The sequence below is a fragment of the Chroicocephalus ridibundus genome, chromosome 6 (genome assembly GCF_963924245.1).
Source record: "Chroicocephalus ridibundus chromosome 6, bChrRid1.1, whole genome shotgun sequence".
NCBI classification, from domain to species: Eukaryota; Metazoa; Chordata; class Aves; order Charadriiformes; family Laridae; genus Chroicocephalus; species Chroicocephalus ridibundus.
The window spans coordinates 56006368-56033928 of record NC_086289.1 but is presented as its reverse complement, the minus strand read 5'-3'; the positions used below and the strand labels follow the sequence as shown (position 1 = coordinate 56033928).

General features: G+C 40.6%; 1 protein-coding gene across 2 annotated transcripts in view; it reads right to left on the bottom strand.

The window, feature by feature from the left end:
* Window positions 1–27561, bottom strand: part of LOC134517324 (glypican-5-like) — a 394664-nt gene that overhangs the window by 150242 nt on the left and 216861 nt on the right. For both annotated transcript variants that reach the window (XM_063338702.1, XM_063338703.1), the window contains one exon: window positions 9443–9563. In XM_063338702.1, coding sequence (XP_063194772.1) covers window positions 9443–9563 — 121 coding nt within the window. The remainder of the gene's footprint in view (window positions 1–9442; window positions 9564–27561) is intronic.

The window sequence follows — 27561 nt, the reverse complement described above, 5'->3', positions numbered from 1 at the left end:
AACACCAGCACATCTCTATTTGAAAGTGAGTTTTAATCTTTGTTAAAGATGAAGTCCCTATGTGGCTCCCTGACACTCAATCCATCTGCTATGGCTTTGGTGTAGAGTTTGGTTCCATACTGAGTGCTGTGGCATTTAACCTGCTGTTGATATAACTCTGATTTTTACCATTTCTAATAATCCAGATAGAAAAGTGTTTATGGGAAACTATGCTGAAGTCTCCTGTGACTGAAAAAATTACTGTCCATTCCTTGCTATGTGTGTTTTCCTCTCAAGCCCACATGCTGGCCTCATACCTGCACAGGACTGAATTGAGTTCTGGGCAAACTGCACAGATTGCCTGGAGTCCAATGAGATCAGCCGATATACTCAGCTGAAGAGCTTTCGTGGTACCTTGAAATAATACACCTAACTTAATTATTTTAAAATGGACTTAAACTAGGCTGATTTTTAGAAACAAAACATTTCAATATGGGTAAGAAAGGACAGTAAAAAGTAAGAAAGTCAAAGACTAGCCAATGGTCATAAAAGTAACAGACGGTGGAAATTAGAGTGCAGCAGGGTTTGTAAAATTCCCACTAAACTTTTTGATATTAGCTGAACTTACAGTCTTCACAAATCTCCAAGTCTTGACACAAAAGCATGCAGTTAAAAATTAAGAAACAAAGAGTTACAAATAAAAGTGATTTCTCTCCCTACCAGAGGGTAGGAAGCCGCTGGGAGTGGCATTAGGCTGCCACGGTGGGCAGCCATATCAGGCATCTGGTGAGAGAAACCTCTTGGAGGGACACCTGATCTGGGGATTCTGCGATCCAGGTCTGATTCATCAACTTGTGCTACAATGCAACCCAAATTATTCCTGGAGAAAAGTTGTTTCCTTGAACTAAAAAGTGGCAGTATATTTTAGTAGCATTAATCCACTTGCGTCACCAGCAGTACAGAGATCCACTTGAACGTTAAAGACTAAGCTTGGGCTTTAGGTAGCCTCTAGTTTTATTCTCTTACACTGCTTTTTCTACTTGTCTCCTCCCTTCAGTAGTGGAATAGAAAGAGAGGAAAATGACCCTGTTTTTCCTTTTGGCCAATAATCAATCAATTGTTTGAAGACCTTTCCTCTACCCTTAAGAAAACAATGATCAGCCCATAAATCTCTGCTTTTCTTTCCTATTATAATAAGCTTACCACCTCCAAAAATAAGCATGTTATTGTACACCTCAGGAATGAGATCAGAGGTGAATACCATCATCACATTTCTAATGATAACTTAAAACAATGTATATGACTTACAATTAATAGAGTGATCAGAAAAAGATGATAGGCTAATAGAACAAAACAAGAATTTACATAAAAGAGAATTTATAATTTCAGTATGACAACCTTAATTAATTCAATGATAATTGCTGACTTTCTATCTTTAAAAAAAAAATCAATTAACATCAGAATAAATAGGCTAACGTAGTAGTCAGATCCACGCTTCCTCCCCTCTGCGAACACCCACAAAGGGGTATTTCTGGTCAAGCACAATAACAACTGTTAACAGCTGTTGAACAGTAACAACAGTACGCCTTTTGGTTAGCACCTTATACCGCAAAGACAACAGTTATTAGAGTGATGCATTGGGGTGTCAAGAAACCATGATATTTCCATTAATGGTGGAGAAGTTTCCCTTTGACTGCCTCCACCCCTAGGCAGCAATCCCAAGCCCCCAGGGCTGACCAGCTATTCCCAGGTGCCCCTGGATGCCTCTCACTCCCACCCCCGCCTTGCTTCCCTGCCTGGCCTTGGGTGCCCACACCAGCCCTTGTATCCCCATGCCCGGCCTCCTGCTCCTGTACCACCTTCCACCGGTCAGGCCAAAGCAGGTCGCCCCGATGCTTGACCCTCTTCTCCTCCCTTGCAGGCATTACACCACAGGATCCAAACCACTTTTCAACTCCTCTGTGACAACAAGCATGAGCTTGGGTTTTGCTCATCAGCTGCAGCTGGAACTGGGCACTCAAGCCAAAGGACAGACTCAGTATTTTTTTTTTTAAATAAAACTCTTTTCAAACTATGTTTTTCTATATGTGAAATGTTTTGGCTCAGTTATAGATCGAAACAGTAGCTCTCCCCTCCCTCTCCCCCACTTGGCTCAAGTCACTACTGTGACTCAATATGTGATTTTGATTTATTAAGACTAATTTCCCACAATGAGCAAAACAAAACACATACAATGGCCCATCTGGGCAAATAATTTCTGAAAATGCTTGCAAGACAAATAGCACAACATACTCTGAGACAGAACACATGAATAATAAACGGGCATTTTAGCATTATATATTTGCTAGCATATAATAAAATATGCTGGATTTACGTTGAGATTCAGATTTGTCTTCTTTTAAAATGCTACATTTTAGTTTAGTTGAGCCAGTATTTCACCTGATTTCTGTTTCTACTGAAACCTTGATGCTGTTTTTAACGCTAAAAAGTGATTTCTCAATTCTAATTAAAATTATTTAATTATATCTCGAGTCACTATATTTAACAAAACCAAACAAACAACCTGCAGGCCTCAGGGCAGCAAAAATACACTGATTTCAGCCAGAGATGATATATACCTCAATTAGCAATAAATTACAACGTTAACACATGCTTTCTATAAAACAATGCTCCAGTGACATTTTTTTCAGTGGGACTGGACTGGAAAGCGCTCTCTTGTTCTGATTCATGGACAAACTTCTCGTTTTGACAGGAGTTTTAATGCCACAACAGAACCAAGGTTAGAGCTTCCAAACTCCTTTTCTTTTTAAAACATAAGGGCATATGAGAGAAGAAAACCACTGCACAAAGCCTGGTGAGCGGAGCTGCCCAGCCTTGAAGGAGAAGACCCCGCATCTCTAGAAGAATGGCCTAATGACTGGATTATTATCGGCTGGTCTGCTTTTCTATCTGCCCCTCAAGGTATGCAGACAAAGGGAAACTGAGTGAGTTTTTCTTCCCTCATGGCCACATCTCTATTTTCCAGTAGGAGCCCAGCTGAGTCGTCTGCGGCTCTAAGCCTCTCCCTGCTCCTTGCCCTGCACGTCCCCTCTCGGTGGCTGCTCCCCCAGCAGCCTCACCCAGGACGTGTGAGTCAGAAATGAGGAAGGGGCACAAATTACTGGTCTCAAAGCAATAGGAGTTTGCAGAAACCTAAGACCAGACTAGGAATTTGACAGACTTCAGATGCCCCAGCCCGCTATTTGAATATATTTCTTGTGAGTTTTACTCCTCCTAATGGAAGCCTGGACAGATAAATGTTCCTAAGAAATCAGCAACTACGTCCTGTTTAATTGCCTGAGAAGGACAGCCTTTACTGCAAGAAACATTTCCTAGTGAAGCATCCCCATTGCTACGTAGTCTGCTCTGTACTACCATATCCCGATGCACTACTGTGCGATAAACTGCTTTGCAAAGAGGGCTCTTTGTTGATTTGGAATTTTCTCAGGAACAAGAGAGTTCCCCAACAGACAGCAGATGCATTTTCTCAACTTTGATTGACAAGTCAATGTGAAAATATATTACAAAAGCAAAAAGCTATGGACCCAACAAAAATGGCTTGCTAAGAACTACATACAATAGAAATCTGCCAGGTTCTTTAAAGAAACAAGAGAGCTAAATTGCTACTAGATTTTTGTTTATTTTTTTTTCCCAGGATGGCAGCATTAATGTACCTTTTCTTGCTTTAATCACAGATATGATGAAACCTGATGTCTCCAAAATTTTTATACACCGTATGTCACGTATGTGTGTGTGTATATATATATATATAATTTCAGAAAACCATACAGAACATCACGCAGAGAAAGATGACGCTCAGTCTTTGAGTAAACTGGATTGTTTCAAGCACTGAGATGAGTTGTTTCATTGTATATGGATTACGAAAAAGATCATAATTTATCTCAGAGCTGAGCATTCAGCATCTATATCTGGAAGCAAAGAGATGTCTGATTCTTAGCAGGGGAGAAGAAAAACAGCCCATGAATCTAATAAGAACAAACATTTGGAAAAAAAAACTAGGATGAGAAACTCGCTCTGTATAACTGATGAAGTAATCTGAGATGATCATTTATTTGAAGATAGGGGTGAACAATTTTTGTACAGCAGAGTAGGAAATAAAAAAAAACAAACCAAAACAAACAGTCCATTTGCTCTTTCCTGGCATTATAAGACTTTAAACATAATTGTTTCAGGTTTCATTAATTCTATCTTTATTTTCGTGAAGTACATGCATGTCTTGCTGCTATTTATTAATCAGCCAATAACTATTGTATTAATTCAATTATTGCTGCTGTTTACATTTGGAGATTAAGGTCGCGAGGGCTGTTATTGTCTTTAAAGTGATGTGAACTCAAAAAGGACCAGTGCAACTGTAGAAGTGTTTGCTTCAATGAAAATCTCTCTTGTACCTGAACTGCAGACAAGCTGAGGCAAGACTGATCATCAAGACTTCAAACCAGGCCAGCCAGGCCATTCAAAACCTGCATCAAAAAAATCAACAGTCTCTCTTGTGCTAAGGAGAGCTTTCACCAGTTGAGTGGTGACGTGGATCCTACATTACTTGCAAAAGTTAAAATTGTCCTCGAGGTCAGTTGGGTGGTATCCTGAACCGGCTATGATGGCGTGCCTTTAGCATGGTGCAGAGAACACAGCCCTTCACCTCTGATATTGGTGTAGGGGATTACCATTCGTAGAAGTACCTGTATAATGGAGTCTACATGCAATGAATCCTGAAAGCCCTGAAAGTGTACTACATGTGCGCAGATTGCCAGTGTGCTCTACACGCTACACAACTAGGACCGAGGCCCAGTCCCTTCAGTGTGTCTTTTTCTATTAATCTCTGCATCTGCATTAAATTCAATGCCTCAAATTACAGACAGTCTGCTTGGTTAGCCACCGAGAGCGAATGAATATCGCTGGGTTTTCCAGATGTCTTGCTTCGCGTTTCCAAAAGGGATATGGAGCACCTGAAATCCTGTAGAAACGTCCAACGTCTCCAAATGCTTTGGATGGAAAAAAGAGGACTTGTTTTGGAAACCCAGACAAATGGCCGTTCTGGGAAAGGTGCTCTGTTTTGTAAGAGGCACAAGTCTCTAATGTGGGGGGCAAGCAGTAATACTTCTAAGCCTGTTGGGGCTATTTAAATCCCAATTACTAGAAGCAACAGATTTTCTAAGACGACTACCTCTCTTTCTATATTTTCATTGGATGAAATGAAGAATAGAATATTTTGACTCTTAGTCCAAGTCAGCTACAACTTTGGATGAAAATCAAACCAACTTGTCTCCACTGAAATCTCATATAAAAAAATCTATAATGTAATAAATTTTATAGATGTCTAAAAATATATATATACACTTTTAAATTAAGTAGTAGTTAAATGATTTACTGTATTATTCTCCATTGTCTAACCCAATTAAATTCACATTTGAGATTAAATTATGGCTAACTCTTATTATTGATAAGAAACATCTCAATGCTGTTGCTTCGAACTTTGCTATGACGGCATCCTTTGGATACAAATCTAAAAGGAATTCAAGTTATACACATTTCTTAGTTCAGCTGGCAGATCCACGAGACTTTGGTGGGGAATAAAAAAAAAGAATATGTGGGTCTAGATTCAGGAAGATTTGCTTTGGCATTACTCTCATTTTAAGGGTTAGGTTATTGCACTGTCTTCTTGAATTACAGCTATGCCCTAAGCGTTCATCTCTGACTGACAACAGCAAAACACACCAATTCTCAAAAATCTGTCAAGATTAGATTTAGTATGACAGGAGACAAATAAGTTAAACTTGTATATTACTTATTATATTATAATCCTTTGAGAATGCCCATGCAACACTGCCAGTAAAGTTATAGTCAAAGCTTTTTCACTTTTCCCTAACATTTTCATTGCCTTTCAATGCAATTGATCCTTCAGGATTTTTAACCTTGGCCTCAGACCGCTTGTGTTTGAACTGTGAAAAGCATTATGCTGAAGTAAAACATTAAAACATATTTAAGTGTGATTATGTGGCAAGAAGTAGTACTCAAAAAAGGCGCAATGGGGGATTTTATGTTTATTAGCAGTTGCAGTTCACATCTGCTCTATTCACAAAAAAGGGGGAGGAAAAGATGTTATTTCTAACTGCTAGTTCTTTAAAATCGACCTGGGACTTCACTTGATCTGTTTTTGCATTACTAAAAGTAAAAGTTACTGTAAATTGTAACTCGGTAATTCTATTGCTATGTGAATCAGCAGCTGCAATGAACTCTTCAAATACCTTATCTGCCAGGGATGCAAATAACAGTAATTGTTGAATAATATTCTCTAAATTTCACTTTACTTTTGGCTTTGCAAAGTGGTTATGAAATAGCCTGCTATTTGCATAATCATTTTTTAAAAGAACAACAACTATGTGGTGAGGATTTAAGTCCCAGATGAATAAAATGAGGAACTGCTATAATCTCCAACAAACTGGCATTTCAGCCGAAATGACAGGGAGAAAGGGAAGGCGACTCGCATGCAGATTATTTGTAATGTGCTGGAGCCGGGCTGCACCAACTAGAACAATAATACATTGATAAGGGTTTTGTTCATGTCCATGGGATTTAGGATCAATGAAGTTATTAATCTCTTTACATTTGCAGATAAATCATAATAAGGAGCTAACAAAGCAATGGCTGCTGTACACCGAAGACCGCCAGTTTTGGATTTAAATGAATTAATGGTTTGCTACTTCTGCCTGGCCAGTGACAAGTCCCTCCTGCTCACAGCCGCGTGCCGCATTGCTACCCCAGCAGCCAGGGGCACTCATTATCTTAGGCCCTGATAACGTGATGAGTGAAGAGGAAGAGCTGGGGTCCAGCAGTGGAAGACAGGAGGTAGAAGAGCTATCGAAGACAGCAGCGATTAGATCTGCTCCAGGAATGGTTAAGAATTGCTGAGCTAAGGTACATCTTTTAGAAAAATGAATCCTGTTGATTTGAATGTAGCTGTAGTTGACAGTACTCCACAACCTCAGCAAATTTATCTAGCAGCAGATTAACCCGGTTTTCAAAAACACACACCTTTGCAAAACAGAAGGAGAGACAGAAAGCCAACGGTCCGGGCTTTCCGAGGGCAGCACGGCTGGAGCTTGTTTTGTTAAGACAGAAATGTTATTTCTTTTAAAAATCTCAGGACCTCTTTCTCTTATCCAAGAATACGCGCTCTATTCTGGATAGTTTTGCAATGTTACTCAAGTGGTAGAAGATTACTGGGACCTAAACACATTAAGTCCCCCATGATGCACGTTCTGTGCGTTGCTTTGTTCTCTGCTCTCCAGGATTGCTTCTGCAACTATTGCTTACAATGGTATTGCAAATGTCAAACACTTAAGAAGATACAAAGATAACACCTTATTTTATCACTCTTTAAATTCCAACTTGCATATTCCCTCCCCCCCCCCCCCCAAAAAAATAACTTGATGAAAAAAAAATCAATTTGCTCATAAAATGAGTAATGGAATTCTGTATAACTCCCCCTCTATGCAGTCTACACACACTATTGATGACACTTTAAAGTCCTGATTTAATCGGCTTTTCAGTGTCAGTTTTTATTTGTATATTAATAACACAACCAAAATGAAAATTCAAGAAGCAGAAAACAGCTACACATGTTTGATGTTGTATGTGAAAGCCTTAGATATTTAGCAACTTCTTTGATGCTTTGATCTCTGAAGAAATCTTACTAAAATTATGATCAAAGGAATTTATATTATTCCAAGTACTTAAGAACGAACCATCTTAGGGCAATAATCAGTATTCTGTTTAATCCTTCACCCTTGGAATCCATTATTGCTAAGCACCTCAATCTGATGGGAGTTACATTTACTTAAGGATGATATTCTCCTAAAGCAGAATTAGAAGTAACAGAAAGCAACACTTCCAACTTACAGAAAGAGCTAGGAACTGGATTTTATTGTTCTGGTTAAAGAGTGTTCTTTGAAGCTGTTTTTTAAACATACAGAACTTAAGAAAATTGGTATGCAGCTCATTATGAGACTGTTCAGATTTTTATTTTTCTACAACAGACAAAGAAATAGAATATCCAACACACAACTACTTTTAATTTAATCTATTTCTAACTATTTCCTATTGTCAGTGTTTATAGAAGACTATTACACAGATGGATGTATCTAATATTTATAAAGTAAATTAACACTCTACTTTATAACAACATGCAAAGGCAGATAAATAATGAATTATCCCTTTCATCAACCTGACCACATAATGTCTATTTCATTCTAATATTAAGTACCGCATCAGACTGGTTGCTGTAATTCCCCATGGCAAGTTAAATCAAACAGCGTGATACAAAGAATCCCTGAGCTGCAACCTCCAGAACAGTAGAAGAACATTACGGCCAAGCAAGATTTAACAAAAACATTAATTACTGGTTAGATTATGGATTTACCACCGGTGGCTGATGAGAAGTAAAGGAGGGTTGTACTACTGCAGGAGCAAATAAGAGATCAAACCATGGCTCCTGATCACAGCCACAGTCTTAATAACCTCCCATATCCTGACTAAGCAATTCCTCCTCACGTTTTACCTGTGCAGATTATTTTTCTTCCTGCTCACCCCACCTGCAAAGGTGGACTTTAATCTTACAGCAGTTCTCTACTATTTATATCCCCATGCTCCATCACTCTTTAATCGTGAAAGATTACGAGTAGACTAATGTGCAAACACATCTGACTCGGAACACACTGTTGTAAGCATTCTTCCAAGCTGACAAGAAAACATGCCTACTTTAAATGAAAATCAATCTCTGTTAAATCTGTTAGCTCCAGCTCATTTGGACTGGCACTACTTTAAGAGCTCACAAAGAGGTGTGCTGAAGCAGGAATATCAGAGAATCGTGCATTCAGCTTTGAAAGACGGCAGATGCACCAGGACTGGAAGTGCATCTGAGGGAACACAAATAGATGATAGGCAGACACAGGTTAATCATGTCTCTGACAAACTCATTGGTAGGTTATCTTTTTTTTTGGGCTGAGGAGCTCGAGAACAAGGCCTATCAAGGAAATGTTTTCAAAGGTGCACAGTTAATTCATCCTGGAGCACCTTCTGTCCCGACTTGGCCATTCCGTACAGTTCAGTTGTCACACCCTTAGAGACTCATTTTGTCTTTTGATCTGTTTATATCTCCACCACTGAATACCAGCCAGGAATCAGAGCAACTTCCAGGGAAATAATTTTGCCTCATTAGAGTTCATAAACGGGCCGGCCCAACAGAATCTTCAAGTTGTCTTTAGTATTGGACCCACTACATGACTATTTGAGGCCTATTATCCTGGGAAACGTAACATGAGAAGTGGTACCACCTAGCAACTTTAGCTTCAGCTCTGCTATCAAACACAGTGTTAAAATGTTTTTATCTCAAAAAGTTACTTACTTTATTAAAGTGCTGAAGTTTATCAATTAAATTGCTGATGAGTGGGTCCAATCCTCTGACTTTCAGTTCTGGATTATTAATTTGTGCCTTCAGTCCATTGGAAACAACTCTGCTGGTGTAACTGAAAAAGAGGAAAAAAAAAAAGAAAACATCAGTGGCTGGCACCATATCCATCAGCATCAAAAATCATCTTAAAGGGGACTTATAAAAAGCAAGCACTTTGTAAATAGGAATAGAAATTTGTAATAAATATTTATGTTTTTAAATACACTAAACCAGAATAAAATCGTGGTTTCTTGCAGTGTCATTCATCACTTCAAATTTCATGAACTGACAAGAATTTCATAAACCACAGAGGTTCTTTTCGTTCGTATTTTAATATCTGAACCTTTATAACTGGCATTCTCAAGCTCTTCCACGCAGCAGCCAAAGCTTATACCTTCCAAAAAATCCCTTTCATAATTACAGAAACCCAGGGAATTTAAGACAAACTAAATATTGACCAATGAAAGAGCAGTCTGATTTTGAAAGGATTCTTAATCAAAGTGTGAGATTGGCCTTCTCTTGCTAGACTAGCAGTTTATAACCAAACTTATCTAGAGACACAGTAAAGCAGCACCTGCTGTTGTACCAGTGCTCCCCACCATGCCTTATCTGTATGATCAACTCACTAGCCAGGGTCCATGTGCAGGAATTCTATCCGAGCCTTGCTTTGTTGGAGGAACAACAGCTGTTCTCACACGGCAAGGACCTGTCTCTTATCAGCAACCTTCTCTCACTGACTGTTCACTGAACAGTTTCTGCCAGTCTTTTCTGGAATACACCACTGTGGTGTATTCTCAGAGCCTAATTGGTTTGGGGCTCCACCCATGTACTCTGATGGGGAAAATTCCAGGATTGTACACATTTGGCCTCTACTTCTGAACACGTCTTTACGACAGTTGAGGAGGTGAAGTCATCAGCACACGTATGCTGAATCCAGTGCTTCCTGGAAGTATTCAAACTGCTACATATTGGCTCCAGAGTTGATCTGTTTATGCATGATTTAAGTTCAACCCATCCACAATCCACTGCAAATCCCAGAGAGATACAGTGTAGCCTTTTTTTGTGAGTCATGCTTTTTAGGGTTGTATGTAGCCACTCTCATTAGTTTGTCACTCATTTGTCACAAAGTGGATCATGGATATTTGCATGACAAGTTATGAACTTCACAAGAGATTTTTCCCAAACCAAACTCTCTTAGAGTCACACACGTGCCTGGGAGGTTGTCATTAAGACCTTGTTAGCATCTTTATAAGTGAGGTTAATAAGTGATTGGCTGTGCTCCTTTGGACCGAATGTCAAGAAAAACATCCTGCTACACTTTTCACTTTGATCATATTTACATACTTCGAGATCCTAGACGTCCTCCTATCAGTGAATTCTTCACTGTAAACCAATTTGTGCTGAAACCGAGGACAGCACTTTAGAAAAAAGTGCCCAAATTCTTTTGTAGAAAGACAGTAGAATGTGGCGGGGGAAGACCCAGCTCTCCAAATATATTTGTCCGATCTTAATTTCATTTAGGATGAACAACAAATTTTATGCAAACTACTGGCAAAGCCTATTGTAGTATACTGCTGTGAAATATTTAGCCTAAAAACTGAGAGCTGTCTACTTTTTCAGGAAACTCAATAATTTCACTTCTCAAGAAAAAAAACCAAAAAAAACCGCAAAAAACCCCAAACAACAAAACACAAATGGTTTAGAACAAAGAACTGAGAAAAATCATGTTTTTCACTAATAGCCAGATAGTATCTAGAAGACAAATATTAAGGAAAATCTTTTTCAGTGAGTCTGTATTTTTTGTGTTCACTGAGCCTTTTAAAGGTAATGTTCTAATTTTTCTTGATGCGTAACTCATACAAGTATAAACTAATCTGGAAATGTAAACTTCCACAATGCAATGGCGTGTGCAAAATGATGCTCGGGTTGGGACCTTATGAGCAGACTCAGACACCTGGACCAATGTGCCCAGCTAAAGTATTATTTTGAAGTCCAGACTGGTACAGATCATATCAATCCCCTTCAATTCATTTGGACAATACAGGAACACTGCTGCACCTTACCTGCCTTTAGCTTTGCCTTTATTCACAAATCATACTATTTGCTGAACGCTCATCATTGTTCACCCTGTGAAAACACATGGTTACCCACTGTAGATGTACAGGGACACTTGACACAGCTTTTTGAGATCATCTAGTTGCAATACAGGAGAAATTTAATTTAATGGGTCAGCCCATGGCCTCCACCAGTCTGTTCAGCGATTTCTGTGTGTATTGCTTTGTCTGATCAGAAAATCATCAACGGCAGCAAAAAGCGAGGGTTTTCTTTTTCATTGCTCTTGACTCTCCATTCAACCTCTGGTTAGAGCTATCGGAATTTCTCCAGAGGCTTATGTCATTATAATCCAGGATAAAGAACGCAAAATTGCTTCCCCTCTGGGTTGGCTGAGTTGGGTTTTTTTTGGCAAATGACATTGGGTTTTTTCCCTGTGAATCACAAGCCTCCATTAAATGTCTCTAACTGGTATTAAAAACCTACAGCACCGCATGGAGTTTGCATAAACATGTCCAATTCAGGGACAACAGCAGCGGGAGCATTAATGCTAGAGTCTTCAAAGGGACCCAAAATGTGGAAAGTCAATCTCAGTCAACTCATATATACTGCTGTCGCTAAATACATACCCTCTTTTACATACATCGTTATCAGGTAAATAGGACCATTTGGTATGAATGAGTTCACAGTCCACTGAGACAAAGGGAATACTTCCACCCTTAAAGCTCCATCCACGTTTAAGGGCTCACTTTTTAAAGCTCTAGAGATATGCATAAATTATTCACAGATATTTCTGTTGCCCAGATTGCCTTTAATGAGATTCATAATGGGGATTACCTAAATTTCAGATGTCAGAGAAACCATGCATGAGTTGCGTGACTCCTGCGTCATTTCCTTATCTCCTTTGTCTAGCATAGCTTCAGTAAGACGGTCACTAACAACTACATCTAATTGCTAACGTGAGGCTCCAGCACACAAGTTGGCCCTGCTATGGTTTGGAACGTGACCCTCATGACTGGCAATGCCCAGAAAACCAACTACAGACCTTTGTCAGTGGTGAAATAGATGGGACCAGCCAAATGAAGGTTGTAAAACGCTGATGTAAAAAGAGGCAAAAGACTCTGCAGAGCACAACAAAAGCAACTCTTGGTTTTCCCCATAATAACCCATAAGCTTTGCTTGTCCACTGTGTTCTTACCGAGAGATCACTTCTATGACAAACCCAAGCCCAGAAAGACTCAGATGAACTAAAAAATGGTGAGTTCAGAGAAGGTGGGCTACACCTCTCAAGGAGAAGGAGACAGGGCTGAGAACTGATGGAGAATTGCACAGTCAGTGAGAAGGAATAAATCCCTCCAAGCCAAGGCGAGAAACAAAGACTGTATAAGAAAAAGACATTACATCCATCTGACTCAAACGACTACCATGTAAACTGTGAATCCTTCTACTAGCTCTGTATCAGGCTAAAATACTTTGAAATAAATACTATACATTTCCTGAAAGATAATCTGATTACTTCACTTCTTTGCACTATCTAAAACATTTCTTTTGTTGACATCAGATCCTGAATTACTGGAAATGTACATTAAGTATGATCAGAAATTGGCTTCCTTTATTTAATAACCTGCAATTTAACTGAAATATTATAGTACAAAATTGTTAACTCTGGTTACAGCTCTAGTACTTTTTTCATACTAAATCCAGAAATGTCAGCAGGAATGGCCAGGAAAGTTGTATTAAAATATTGCCACTGGAGCAATCCTGAAAGTAACTTGCATTGGGCCCCAAGGAACAGCACGTGCAGACAGAACCTCCATCCAGACCTCAAGTCTCATGCCAATGTTATTCCACTGATGGCTTGGGCAAAGCTATGGTACTTTAAAATATAAACAAATTCTAATAAACAACCCCCCCAAAACCCAGCTTTACAGTATTTCAGGAGAACAGTATCAATTATTTTAGATCTTAGCTAACACAGCTCATCGCGAGTTTAAAAAGAGGTAAAAAGTGAAAGGCTTTTTACACATGGGATTGCATTTCAACTGAAGGCACACATTTATCTATATAAATATAGATAAATTAAGATATTTTAGTCTAAACACTTATTTTAAAATACAGCCAGATACTATTCTGAAATGTGTTCTTTTTAACTCCTAATGTGAAAAGGCATAAAGGTACAGAATTCCCTCAACGACAAATATGCCTTTTTAGATAGTTCAATACTTTAAAAAGAACATATAAAATAGAAATAACTCCAAATTCCAGAAAAACAACTGCAGGAGCTGCATTAGGGATAGATCTACTTAGCAGTGATATTTAGCCACAAAAGCCCAACAAACTGGGTGCTGTTTTCACTCCACTTCCTTCCCTCCTCCCTGTAAGAGCCCGTACCAGTCAGGACACAAGCGGCAGATAAAGCTCTTGTAGGCATCTTTTCCAAGTGTTATTGATCAGGCTCCAGCTGGGAGACTATTTCCATTACTCCATATTCCTCGGGGTGCTATTATCTTGAGTTGTGCCACTAGCAGCCACTAAGCACCCCAGTGCTTTGATCCGGTGGCTAATGGCCTGTCCTTTTCCTGAAGGAAGTCAGCTCCAGCGCGTGTCCTCACCAGAGAGCTAAGAGCAAGCCACCACACTGCACTTCACATGCTTTGTAACATGGCACTGAGCACTTCGGAATTATCTATACTAGAAATCCAGGATACCTGGCACCTGAACTTCATCTGAATGCAATTCTCTTAATTTTATTTCTGTTTTCTCTACTTGAGTATTTGTCACAACACAGCTGCTTAAAGGGGCATCAAAAATCTTACCTAATTGTGAGAGACACAGGACCTCTAACATCACAAGGCAAACCTGAAAATCTGAGCTTCACATTCAGTTCACAGGAATCCATGAACTGCCATAAACATCTCTATAGGACAGAAATGGCTTTTGCTGAAATAATTTGTCATACAACCTTGAGACTTGCCATGTATATAAAATAAGAACAAAATACATTGGGTACAAATTTGTTAAGGACTTTTAAAAAATATAATTACACACTGCACATCACCAAGGCAACAATTTTGAACCAGAAGTATTTTTCATAATCTGCCTTGTATTTTTTCATAATTTTTGTTGGAATTAGTTGAATAATTCTGCCATAATCAACAAGGGCTAAGCCAGCAATACCTTTCTAAGACATGCTGGCAAGCTCAAACTCTTTGTGACTGAGACTCTACTGTTTCTAAAAGTCATATTAAACCATTCATTGGAGTTATAAAAATGTGACTGTCCTATTTTCTGTACAAATGTAGAAACTATTCTGTAAAAGCAGCCCCTCTCCCCCGAACAGAAAAAATCTGCAGACTGGACCACCTATTAAAAAAAATGTTTTCTCAGACTTTTAAAAATCAACAGCTGCCCCAGCAGCCTGCTAAAGCCAGAGAAATCTAAAGCAAGCCACTGATTTTATAACCAACAAAATCATAAAAGCATTGAGACAAAGCTAGACTTTACAACGATCATTTCGCATCCAGCTCTACTTTCTTCATCTTTGTGCATAACTTCTTAAACAGGAAGCAATCCTCGAGATATGTTGCCTGTAAAACCACCCAGAAGCAGATAGCTCTATGCAAATAATAACTACAATGAATTAAAATTACGTCTTCTTAGGCCCATATGTTTAAAAGTCAGTCACTGACTGCAGGCTCTCATTTGCTAAAAAAAATTCTGAAGTGGCCTGTTTATTTCAGCAATATACTCAACACACTGTCAGAGCAGACACCACCCACCACCACTAAATGACTCAGAGGTTAAAGGGTTAGAGGGGGAGAAGGAAGGGAAAAGCTCTGAATGTGTCATTTAGAAGGAAGCAATGAGAAATACGGATAAGCTATTTAACTGGCCTTGAGATCCACTGAACAATTAATTCAGTTACATTAGGCATGGTTCACCAGATGGTGTGTTTTGTCTTATATTTATTCATAATTTGACCCTTGGGCTGAAATGGTTTGCCTGAAATTCAATTATGTGAATCCACTGCTGATCTACACCAGCCTGTTGTGTCTCCAAATTAATAATTGTTGGATATTTCCCTTGTAGTTTTTAGATGCAGCCCTTGGTGCATGCAGCACTCTGACCTACAGGGCCCTGCAAGGAACGATTTTCTCCCAATTCAAGGAACACAGAGATATGCACTGACCAGTAAGAGCAGTGAAGAAAACCCGTATGGGTGCAGAATCTGAAATAATTCATCAAGATTATCAGCTTCGATCGGATTAACCCCTCTTCCCACTTCTTTGCAAAATGGAAAGAACAAGAAGAATATATGGCAATTGGATATGCCTTGCCTGGTTATCATAGTTGCTTGTCACTCAATAAGTAACTTCAAGGAAGCAAAGCAAATGCCGTTTTCCTGAAGTGTTGATCCTTAAACATAATTGTCCAGGAGGAAGAGCCAGCCAGCACAGGATTCTCCTTTGAGTCAGCTGCCCCTAAGCTGCTCCACATAATGATACCAGCAGCTAGTGAGTCCCCTCCATCTCCTTCCAATCCTTGTCATTACAGATGACCAACAGAGAGATTGTGCTTTATCTCTGAGCGACTCCCTCAATAGCACTATTCAGAGAAATGGCTTATATCATACCTTCTATCATTTCTATAACATCTTACCAAACCTGGATTATAGCCATTGAGCATCTTGGCTGAGAGGTCTCAAAGAAAGGAATGATCAGTCCATGACCTGTACTGTTCTCTAGGAGCGAAATGCTCTTTCATTTAGCTGCCACAATAAACAGTTCCTTTAAAAAAAAATAATAAAAGAAACTTGATAAATTTGCTGTCAGATAATCAGCAGCCAAGAGGGAAAATTGCCAAAATTGGCAGATTTTGGTTTTGTCTTATAATTCAGTTTCTCTTCATCTACCCAACTTGAATATTCAGTGTGTAAGCGCTTTGTAGAATTAAATCTTGGATGATTTCATGATGGTAACATTTATTCAGTTGGCCTGATCCATTAGCTCCATTAACTTAAAAGTCTCCACTCACAGCAGAACTGCAGTAAGAGCAGCTGTGAAAGGTGTCCTCTAACAAGTAACATCCTGCAAACGACGCTGTGCAAGGGCACATGTTGAGAAATCTTGAAAGCTCCAGATGTTTTCAAGCCCTTGCATGCAGGACTGCAGGCTTTTGTGTGATTGTTGAAAGTCACATAACTTCTCGGGTAACCTGAAAACCAGTGGGGCCTTTTGTTTGTTTTTAAGGAAAAAACATGTAATTTATTTCAGCGTACAGCAGGAGCAATTCTGCTGAAGTCAGTGGAGTCATACTAGGGTGAAATCTGGATACATCACATGAAAATCAGAGCCTTTGTGCACAAAGAAAACAATTTTCATGTGTTCTAAATGATCAGCTGAGCACAAATGGAGCAATATTCTCCAAGAGAAAGATTTATCTGTTTAAAAAAACCTATGTAAAGAGTTCACCTTGAAATGATTAAATAACTGCCAACAAACTACAAGAAAGCTCAAGTCTAGCACATAATGAGTTTAGCTGCCCTGAAGATTTTGCGAAGCAGAACTGACACGATGTGAATACCGTCCCTGCCAGAACTATTCTAACGGGCTTCAGAGGAAGTTTCACAAATAATCTTGTTTATTAGTAATTATGGGAAATGATGAGACAAATACAGTGTGCTAATGGGATAATTCCCCAACAAATCACAAAGCCACACAGCGTCTATAATGATCCTTCTCCACTTCTACAGAGCTAAAAAAGACCTGCTGCAGTCTAGATTATAAAGACAATTTTAAGACCGCAGGTACAAAACCAAGTTACCAGAAGGCTTCAAGTGACTGGAATATGCCACCCCACGAACACGCTGAAAACGACAGTGAAAAGCAACTCAACAAAGGAATGTACATATAAAAGATCTTACCATCAAAAAAAGATGTGTTCATCAGTTTTTCCAGAATCACGCTGAAAATTTACTGACTCAAGCTTCAAAGAATACTTGTAAAATGCTTGAAACGTGTTGTAAAAAAAGTTATTATGGATTGTAGGTGAAGCAGTCTACATTCTTTTCCTAGGTCTGTGAAAAGTTAATACTACCTTCAAGGCACCCTGAAAGCACCAAAGAAATTTGTAGAAGTTAATTGGACAGTCTTTATTATGTTAAGGGAAGGCAAGTACTTGCCTGGAATAACAACAGATAGGAAAGTTCTTCAGTTTAAAGAGGAATAAACTCTACAGGACCATGCAAACGATACCTCTATCCCCATCAAAGTGAATATAATGAGCAATGAAAATGATACAAACCCAAAAGCCAATAACCTAACTAAGAACTGGCAGCATAAAGACCATTCCCCATTAAATGAATCTGAGAAACAGAACAGAAAATAGAACAATAAACAAACAGTATATACTTATCAAAGAAAACATCTGTGGCCGTTCCTAGGGGAAAAAGTAAAGCTAGTCTGAAACATCTTTTCCTCAGTAACCCCTAAACTGGGGGAGAGCATTCTTCAAGCACAAACAGGAGAACGGGGCCGAGCTAAATCCTGATGGAGAATCTGGTTCTGCACCTCTTGGAGACTGGCAGCTTGCACCCTGTTCTGGGGGCTGTGGAAAACAAACGGAGACATATGACTGCCTAATTTTTAACCTGCCAGATGGAAGATACCAGTGGAAAACAGAACTGACTCAGCAGAAAAGAAAATACAGTCTCAAGAGAGGAGAAAACTTGAACTCTTCGAAGAAAAAATAAAAGCAGACTAGCACTAAACTTCACGGCAGTGGAGAGAGAATGAGCAAGCAAAGGATCACAATATTTGGTTGGTAGGACTTTTGTCAGGCCAAGGCAGCAAGGATCCAATTCCCTTTCTGGAAACCCTGGTTGACAATACTTAAAAATTAGGCTTGACATATGACCATGGGTATACAAAAGGATATTCTATGATCCCAGCACAGAAATTTTTTTGAAGCAAAATGGGGAATGTCCTAATTTGCACAGTATCAGACATATGTCACAGGGAGAAGACCTTGCCTGCGGCTCATTAAAAGCAAAGCAAAACCAAAACATAACAAAAATATTTTAATGCTAAGAGGTCAAAATTCCACCTTTCCTCAGAAGTCAGTTTCTCCAAACACACTTAGATACACATGGGAGATTAATGAACAGTTGACAATAATGAATACATGAACTGCAGCTCTGTATGAACTCAACTCGGGGCCTGAACTCTGCCCTCAAACAGTCTTGGCTTAAGGCCTCTGGCTTCAGCACCCCCCGCCGTTCTCATGGCAGCTACAGCTTCTACCGAGACAGCCCTGGGTGCGTACCCCATGTGTGCGTGACTTCCATAATCAAAATTACTGTTGAGCCTAACAGTGCAGCATGACTGTTGTTGAATATCACTGCTCCTGCAGCAATTTCAAGTTTCTTGTCTCCATTTTTAATGCATTCCACAACTGGGATCCCCCCATACTTATCCCCATGTCCCTTTATCTGCCCTGCTTATTATGCCAACGTGTATCCAGCTTTGCTTACTTTATTTGAAACCCTGTTCTTCGCTCCCACATCAGCTTGTCTCCTTCTCAGGCTACTCTTTAAGGTGACTCACCAGCCACCTTCACTCCTCCCTCAATACCTGCATGTATTGCAATGTTGACAAAGCCATCAACTACTGCTAAAGCTGGTGCTCTGTAATAGAAAGATGCACTTTGCTGGTACTTACTGGACACAGGGAGTAGATGAGACACAGCACTCCTTCCCATCTCATGTGAGGGAGGCATTTGGGTGGTCCAGGCCAATTCTCTCTTCCAGGCTCAAGTATAACACAGCTGAGATTTACACTTTCTGAACCGCTGTCACTTACCCTGGCTATTTTGGCTCCTTAGGGATGTCTCTGACCATTACGTATTCTAAACATGCACTAACGCACACACATTCGATTTTGTTCCCTCATACAGATTTTCCAATATATTTGTGCAGAGCTATTCAAGGCAATTCTTACCTGCTCCACTGCCTTCACTTCTGCTCAGGTCTTAATATCTTATAGCAAGTGCTTGGTCCTTTAGCCACAGATGGAAGAGTTATTGACCCTTTCTGGGCTGCGGGAGTGCGAGGTACACAATTCCAATCTATTCCTATTTCTGGGTTAATAACTTCATCGGTAAGATGGTGATACTAAATTTAATGTAAGTAAAAAGTAAATAGGAGGCCTTAATGCTATATAGAAAGAGATCAGACACTAAGACTTCCAAATCTCCTGACTCAGAGTTCTTAAAGTCCTTCCCTTTTGCTTAATCTTTTCCACCAGCAAGACAGCTGAATTCATCATTTCAAAGCACCAAAGTTTTATTCCTTATAGAGGAAGCAGTATTTCATTGCAGAAGCCATGAGCTACCTGTCCAGCTCACCAACAGATTTATAGATTTCACCCAACTCCTTCCTTTCACGACTGCATAACTGGCATAGATCAGGACAATCGACATTTATTGTTCCCCGAACAGTACAACACCAACAGCCAAAATGCACTCAGCACATTCTGCTGCCACTGGTTGATAGCTACGGGCTAGCCTGGATCAGGCTTAGCTTAATTACCATTATCCTGTAGGCACACTTATTGCTAGAATTCCTTGCAGATACACCAAAGCCTCTGCCATGCTAGTACCACAGGGACGTGTTTTGAACACGGACTTCCACAGGGCCAGTTTCACGGTTTGGAAACAGGTTAGGCAGGCAGCAGTTTTAATTTGTTGCTAGCTTATATCTAACTAAACATTTGATGCAGTAGTTCAGTATCTAGCAAAAATCAGCATTTTTATCACTCTTTAAAACACTGCAGAAAATGCTAGTATTAGTAGAGAGTAAGTATGGTCTAGTTATGGAGACTAAAATGTCTTAGCACTTGTCCAAGTGTTTACCCAGGTCAAGGCCGAAGAGCTCAAGAGTAATGTGGGAAACTGAGCAGCCTCAATTCATGGTTTTGTCGTTAAATACAAAGCATTGTTTTCCTTGCTTGAGCGTCTGGTACTTCTCACAAAAATAACTGCACTAGAGGAGAGGTCAAATGTAGAAAGATTTTCCTGTCATCACAAATTTGAAAAAGAGAATATTTATACAAAAATCAATTTACTTGACCTATACTGTTCAATTCTTCTGCTAATACCGTTGAAGATTTATGACTGGTTAAAACTGTTCCTTTCCACAATTTTAGCTTCTCTCCCACTTGATTTTGCAGTAAGGTCACAATCCAGAGTTCATGATTTTATACTTTGTTGCCACAGACACAAACAGCAACACAAATTCAACACAAGTTCACTGCAGGATCAACTACATCAAGGACCAAATTGTTAGGGGAAAGAACATTTAAACACAAATACATATGCCACAAAATATCGTGCAGAAAAAAACCTAAGAAGAAAAACAAGGAGAGGGAATCCTTTTCGCCCTGCTGTAAATGCCCTCCCCTTGAAAATCCAAGTGTCACAGAGGCTCATCCCAAAGAAACCCAGTTTAATCATGTGAAGCATGATCTTGGTTTTGGTAGTTACTTCCAAGCTGGATGACAGTAAGTAGGAAGAGTAACTACTTCTGATATAATTGCGAGTCAGTAGCATGTTTCCTCTAGAGTTTTGATTGCTGTTGCACAGATTCCCTTCCCTTATGTCCCAACAAGAGCTCTAACACCTTTGTGTTAGATACAGTAAAAATACTCGCTGTAAAATCACCAAGTAAGCAAACACAAAGCAGATCATGAGACTCACTAAAAGCAGATAAACTCAAATGACACTCACATCCCACATATACATATAGTACACTCTCAAACATGCATTTTTCACTTTTTTGTTAAAAGGTGTAGACACCTGAAGCAGAAAAATAAACAGACGGAGTAATGTAACATAGACAGAAATAAGCCAAACAAGGCTTTTAGCTAAATGCAACTGAAATGTACTCAAACAAGTAACTGATGCTGCAGTCTTACGCAGGTCTCATCTACATAAAGCCCAAGTTGACCTGACTTTGTTTTTGCTTGTTATTACTAAACAGATTATTTGCGATGTTATTATGTGCTACTATTCTCAATTTATGTTTAGTGGATGAAGTTATAGTGCCTTAAACAGATATTCTAGAAGGACCCTGTTCCATCCAGTTCCCATTCATCATCTGGGCCTAAACAACTTCAACTCATATGTGGAAGATGCTAATGAGCAAGGAATCAAATGCTGATCTCCCACAATCACCCACCCACTGCATCCTGTTGATCCTCCCTGGTTTATAAGAATAGGAATAAACAAGTGTTTCTTCCACCCTCCTCGATAAAGGCATACTGATCCAATCAGTCTGTCACCAATTACACTGCTGAAATACTTGCCTCCGGGTACAAAGGCTCACTTGGAGTTTCTTCTCGGCACTCTTGACATCTTGGAAGGATCAAGATGCAGTGTCCATTGTTGCACTCCCAGCACAAGGCCAAGGAGACACTTGAACATGGTCAGGACATACCCAGGAGCTAGGCTGGCATGGCTAAGGCAAGGTGAATCCTCGCTTGCCCACTGGAGGACTCAGCAGGCTGCCTTTTAATGAATGCTCCCCAGAGAACACAAATGAGCACTTCACTGCACAGCCTAAGCACTTCTCATAGTAAGGCGAAGAGGTCAGGACCTATGGAGCAGCATTTTATTTTTTCTACAGGTGTAAGGTGCAACACAAAGCACTTCAGACCTTGAATGTGACCACCCTCAGTTAAAAAAGGAGCTGATATTTTCAAGTGGCTGCCATGGGCCAAGCAGGCACAGAGCTCTTCCCTCAAGCTCATCAGCTGCCCTGCCCTGTGTATTTTTTCCTGACGCAGAGACCTTTTGCTCACCACACATGCCGGAGCTGACACCCCTGAGCATGGGAAATATCTACCTGCCTGTGCTCAGCCATAAGGAAAGGCCTATAAATAGCAGGGGAAAAAATGACAAAAGGACCGACTCCGTTTTCCTGCTAAAATCAGGAAAAAAAAAAAAAAAAAAAAGAGAGAGAGAGGAAGCTTCCCCCCCTGCCCTGCCCCCTTTTAAGATGTGTACGATGTTAAAGAACACTGAGAACCAAAGTCATTTTGAACACAAAACAAAAGGAATGAGAGTATATCAGGCAGTTTGTTGTGGCACAGCTATCGGCTACAAAGCACCACTTGTTATCTATGTGCTAAAAATATTATGATGATTAGTGGCAAGGACGAAGGAAAAAACAAATAATAGACGGAAGAATAAATGATGTAACGATTTAAAAAAAAAAAAAAGAAAGCAAGTGACATTTCAACATTTACAATAGTATCTGAATAGGCTTCAGTTGTCTATAGCACCATTCATCTTCGAGGTATCCTGAAGAACTTTACGAAGGGGCGGGTTGGCCTGGTACTACTGTGACTCCGATGGCAGATGGAACAGGCGTTACTCACAAAAATCAGCACACAAACGTGTGTCAGAGCTGGGTTTCAGCATGCAAAAAAACTTTGCAGTTATTACTGTTGGCTGCTTCATTTCTCTTTTGAATAAGGTGGCAAGTACAGCACAAGGACACTGGTGATGGACAATTGTTCATTCTGAGGTCATGGGCTTAATTCTTCAACATCTTGTGTTGCCATTATGGCACCAGAGGGTCTGACCTATGGGAAGGTGTACTGTTTGAACACTACCTCCTGGGTCTCCAAGGTGGCACGAGCCCAGCCCCTAGCTCCTGCAGAGGGAGATGGAGAAGCAGCAAGTGACAGCAGGGACAGTCATCTCTGATGCTTCCTTTTCTGATCAGCTGGCAGAGACAGACTTGTATTATGACTCTTCATGATGAATACCATGAAGGTAAAGGACACGCAGGAACCCAGGGGCTTTTGCAGTCTGTCTGTACCTCCTGCCACAGATCCAGCACAAAGAAGGGACAGAGACGCACACTGCTCCCTGAAGAGGCACAGACCCAGTCCTCTCTTCCCTGTAACAAGTCAAAACCAATCTTACCACTCCTGATCACACTTGCAGCAGCACGGCGCAGGCAGACAGATATCTATCTTTCCTTGAGCTCTTTCTCAGGCCCATTGCAATTTTCTAGGTCAAGCCCAGCGTCAGAGACCAAGAGGCAGCCAGTGAGGCACAGGAGCCATAGGCTCCCGGGCAGGACCACCACGCACGTCACCCACAGCAGCCAGAGAGCGGACACTGCTGGGCAGGCTGGCCCTGGGCAGGCCCCTGCTTCTTGCTGAGCGCAGCCCGCAGCTGCAGCAGGTGTGTTTGTGTAGCGCAGCTATGCAGCTATGCAGCTATGCAGCAGCAGGTGGCAGGCCCGGATCAGTCACCCCCACCACGCAAAACCTCCAGCCCGACCGTGGAGGGACCATGTCCTCTCACTCCCTTTCCTACCCTCTACTATGCTCTTAATTAATGACATAAAGCTAATGTAATAGGGTCAGACTTAAACCCTTCCAAGCTTTTTCGCAGACTGCAAGAAGCTTTGGATCACACGCAGACAATTTAAGGCAGCTGGAAAACTTACAGTGAGGACAACTACAAGCACAGTCAACATTCAGATCTGAGGAATATCCAGCTGGAAAAAAAATTTTGTCTGTAAACATTGTCCTGCACAAGGCCTTGATGTGACAGTGAACACAAAAATACTCTGTTCAGATAGCAGCTAAAGAGTCTTATAAGTTTGTCATCATTAATTGAAAGGTTTTCCCCAGTTAAAGACTGTCTTAAAATCTGAACAAGAAATGATGTCTGAATCTGTTCTGCAATGATTTGCAGAAGAGAGAGAAATTACTTTATGCACAAATCCACTGGCTTTGAAAGTTATGCTGGAAAAGGGCAAGAGAAGCAAGAGAAGGATGAAGCGTCGACTGTCATTTTCTACCAGTGCACAGAAAACCTTTTACCAAAGCAACCGGGTAGAAAAGCTATGAACCAAGTTCTGTTGTTTTACTAACTTGAAATTAAGAGTTTCCTATCAGGAATGGCAAAATATTTTCTGCAGACATCTATTAAATATTTGAATCCTCTACTTTGAGATTGACGTTTAAAGAACAATTAATGAGAAGGTTTATAAATAAGATTAAAACTAATCAAAAAAAATGTGTGTGAGTCATTTATTGCTTGCATTTTAGATGAATCGCCTCTTTTTACCACAGGAAAATTAATAAAAAAAAAATTAGAGATCAATTTGGCCAAAAATAAATTATTTCCCCTGATTTTTTGTTTTAGTGTTTAAACTAAAAAAGTCCATTAATTCCTGAGTTGTACAAGATATTCCAATGTGTCTGTATAGTTTAACATACACTTACAAGCTCCTGTTTGTATCTTGCCTTGGCACAAGAGTATTATCATCAAAAACTAATAGCCTCCATGTAGACAGTTACGCTCAGCAGTAATGATCTCTAATCTATTTCTCAAGAGGATCTCTGAAACTCTAATGACAGCTCTCCCTCCAGTAAAGGGTGCAAACACAGCAAATTGCTTGGGGACAAAACATGTAATCAATGTTTTATTAGTTTTCATCTTGAATAGAGCAATATATGATCTACATGAAAAGGTAAGACATAAAACAATTAGAAATTATTGTACGATTAGCTTAACCCAGTCCAAATTTGTTAGGCAAACAAAGCCTGTGGCTTAATGCCACTGCTCTAGAATGGACGAGTCTGGAACTTGTAGAAACAGAACTGAGTCCCTTGTGAGAGACAGGACAAGGTGGTCACACCATCAGGATGCAGACATCTGTCCTACTCACAAAGCACGCATCAAAAGAAACTCCAAACTCTGAGCTAGAGCTATGAACAGAGTAGGCTGTGTTTCTTTGCCCGTGTGCAGCCATGTCTTTGGCCACCTCGTTGCCAGAGACTGGTTTCCCAGGTGAGCCTCTTTCTCCTTCACAAAGTCGCCCACTTTTGCAGAGAGGTGGGTTTCCACGCTAGCGGACTGGACTGCAGAATGGAAACCTGACACTTTAGTCATGAAAACAATTGTGCTTGGATCTGCATAAATCAGTAGGGACTACTCCTGGATTTAAAGCTGGACACACACACTGTTTGCAGGAGAAGGGCCTTTGTTAGTAAGCAGTTAGAGAGATACATAAAATCCATTAGTACGGTCATCAAGTAAAAGCTATTGATGGAGATAGCATACTCAGGAGCTGTAAGACAATGTTACAACGCAGGCTCATGGCTTATAGTGCAGGATAATGAGGAACCAAGCAGAGAGGTCTGTACCACGTTTCCAAGATCTATCATTCCCACCTTTAACAGCCTGGGAGGACGGCCACATTCAGACAGGCTGCTCTCAGCTGCCTCCCACCCATCAGCAGCCGTCCAGAGTCCCTGCTGAATGCTCCAAATGAAAACCCTACCAGGTACCACAACACATCCCTCCAACGACCAGTCCAGGCCTGGGCACAAGAGGTGCACGAAGAGGCAGTTGCAGAACAGCCTTGCTGAGCGGACAGTGTGGATTTTTACACACGCTGGTTTATCGCTTTACTCAGCACATGGAGGTCTTAAGAGGGCACGAGAATCCCATGTCTTGTTCTCTTTTTCCCCTTCTACAAACTATATGAATCAATCAAAGGAGAAAAGAAGGCTGAAAAGAATATAACTAGTTTAAGAAAACAACTGAAAGCCACCCAATAAGTCCTGCTTACTTCACCTCTCCCACATAAAGCTGCATAACTCGTATACCATTGCAATTTGATTGTAAACTTGGGCAGAGCAGAGTGGCTGGAGCCTGTGACAAGCCTGCAATGACACAGCTGATACCGACCACAGCGAGAGAATCCCTCCAGCCCAGTGCAGTGTCAGCCCCACCTTGCTCCGTTTCAGGGGCCACTGGGATCATGGATCTCTTGGGCAACTGCTTGTCACTATTGAAAAAAGCTTTGCAAGAGAAGGAAGTGGAAGAAGCAGCTCTTAGTAGTAGTAGTTTTCCCTGCAGAAAAACAGCAGTGCCTGCAACACATGTGGATGGCACAGCAAGGGCAGCAACTCAAACACTGAGTACTTGGTGGATATAAGATGCAGCGAAAGGCTGAACGTCACTGACAGGGTCTGAGACCTGCCTGAAAGCTGCTCCTGGAGACCACACCAACCTCTAGGATTTTGTCCCTGCTCCATGCAGACTTTTTTTTTTTTTTTAATGCAGAGCAAACATCTTCCATGCATAAAACCTGTCGCCACTTGCCTCCCTGAAAACCTGTTCTCCGCTTCCTTCAAACTCGAATAGCGACCGTAGGTGTGGGCTCTGAAGGCTGAGACGTAAATAAAGATCCAAGATGTTCCAGGGCAGTGAAGTACTACTCCTTGTAGCACCTACTGCGCTGGCCCAGCAGGGACCATTGCAGAGGCCAGGCTGCACTGCATACAGTAGGCACAACCTTCGCCTCCAGAGCTCCTGCAAGGAAGCGCAGGGACCACACAGACCTGCAAAGACTCTGCGGGAGCATGGATCCCCCCACAGGAACCTGGGCTCACAATGAAGCAATTCAGGAACAGAAGTGCTATATCTTCAATAAGAGGCAGTGATTAATCACACAGCTGTATGCTTGTGGGAGTGGAAATGAAAAGCCTTTCATATTGGCATCCTCATTATTTAATGATAATTAGAGCCCGGTGTGCCATAAACTGCCCCCAGTTTTTTATTTTTACAAATAGGAGGTAAATTCATTGCTCCTTCTACATCTGTCTTCAAATCTATTCAGTTAGCCCTCAAATATAAAGGAAACTGGAAATGCAAAGGCATAGTTAAATCCAAATAATAAAGAATTAAACAAAACTTTACCCATTCCGTGCTTTGGGAGGGAGGGGGGGGGAAGGGGGAGCTGTTGCTTAATTATTGTTGCAGCTTTACGTGGTTAGTCTCCAGCAGCTCTAATCTATCTCATTTGTAATTTCTCCCAACTGCAGGAGGCACGTTGGAATTGCCAGAGATCATCTCACCAGCACATTTAGCCCTGAATTCCTGCCTCTGGCAACTGCCTGACTTCTAACGCTTTAACAGAGGAAAAAAATGAT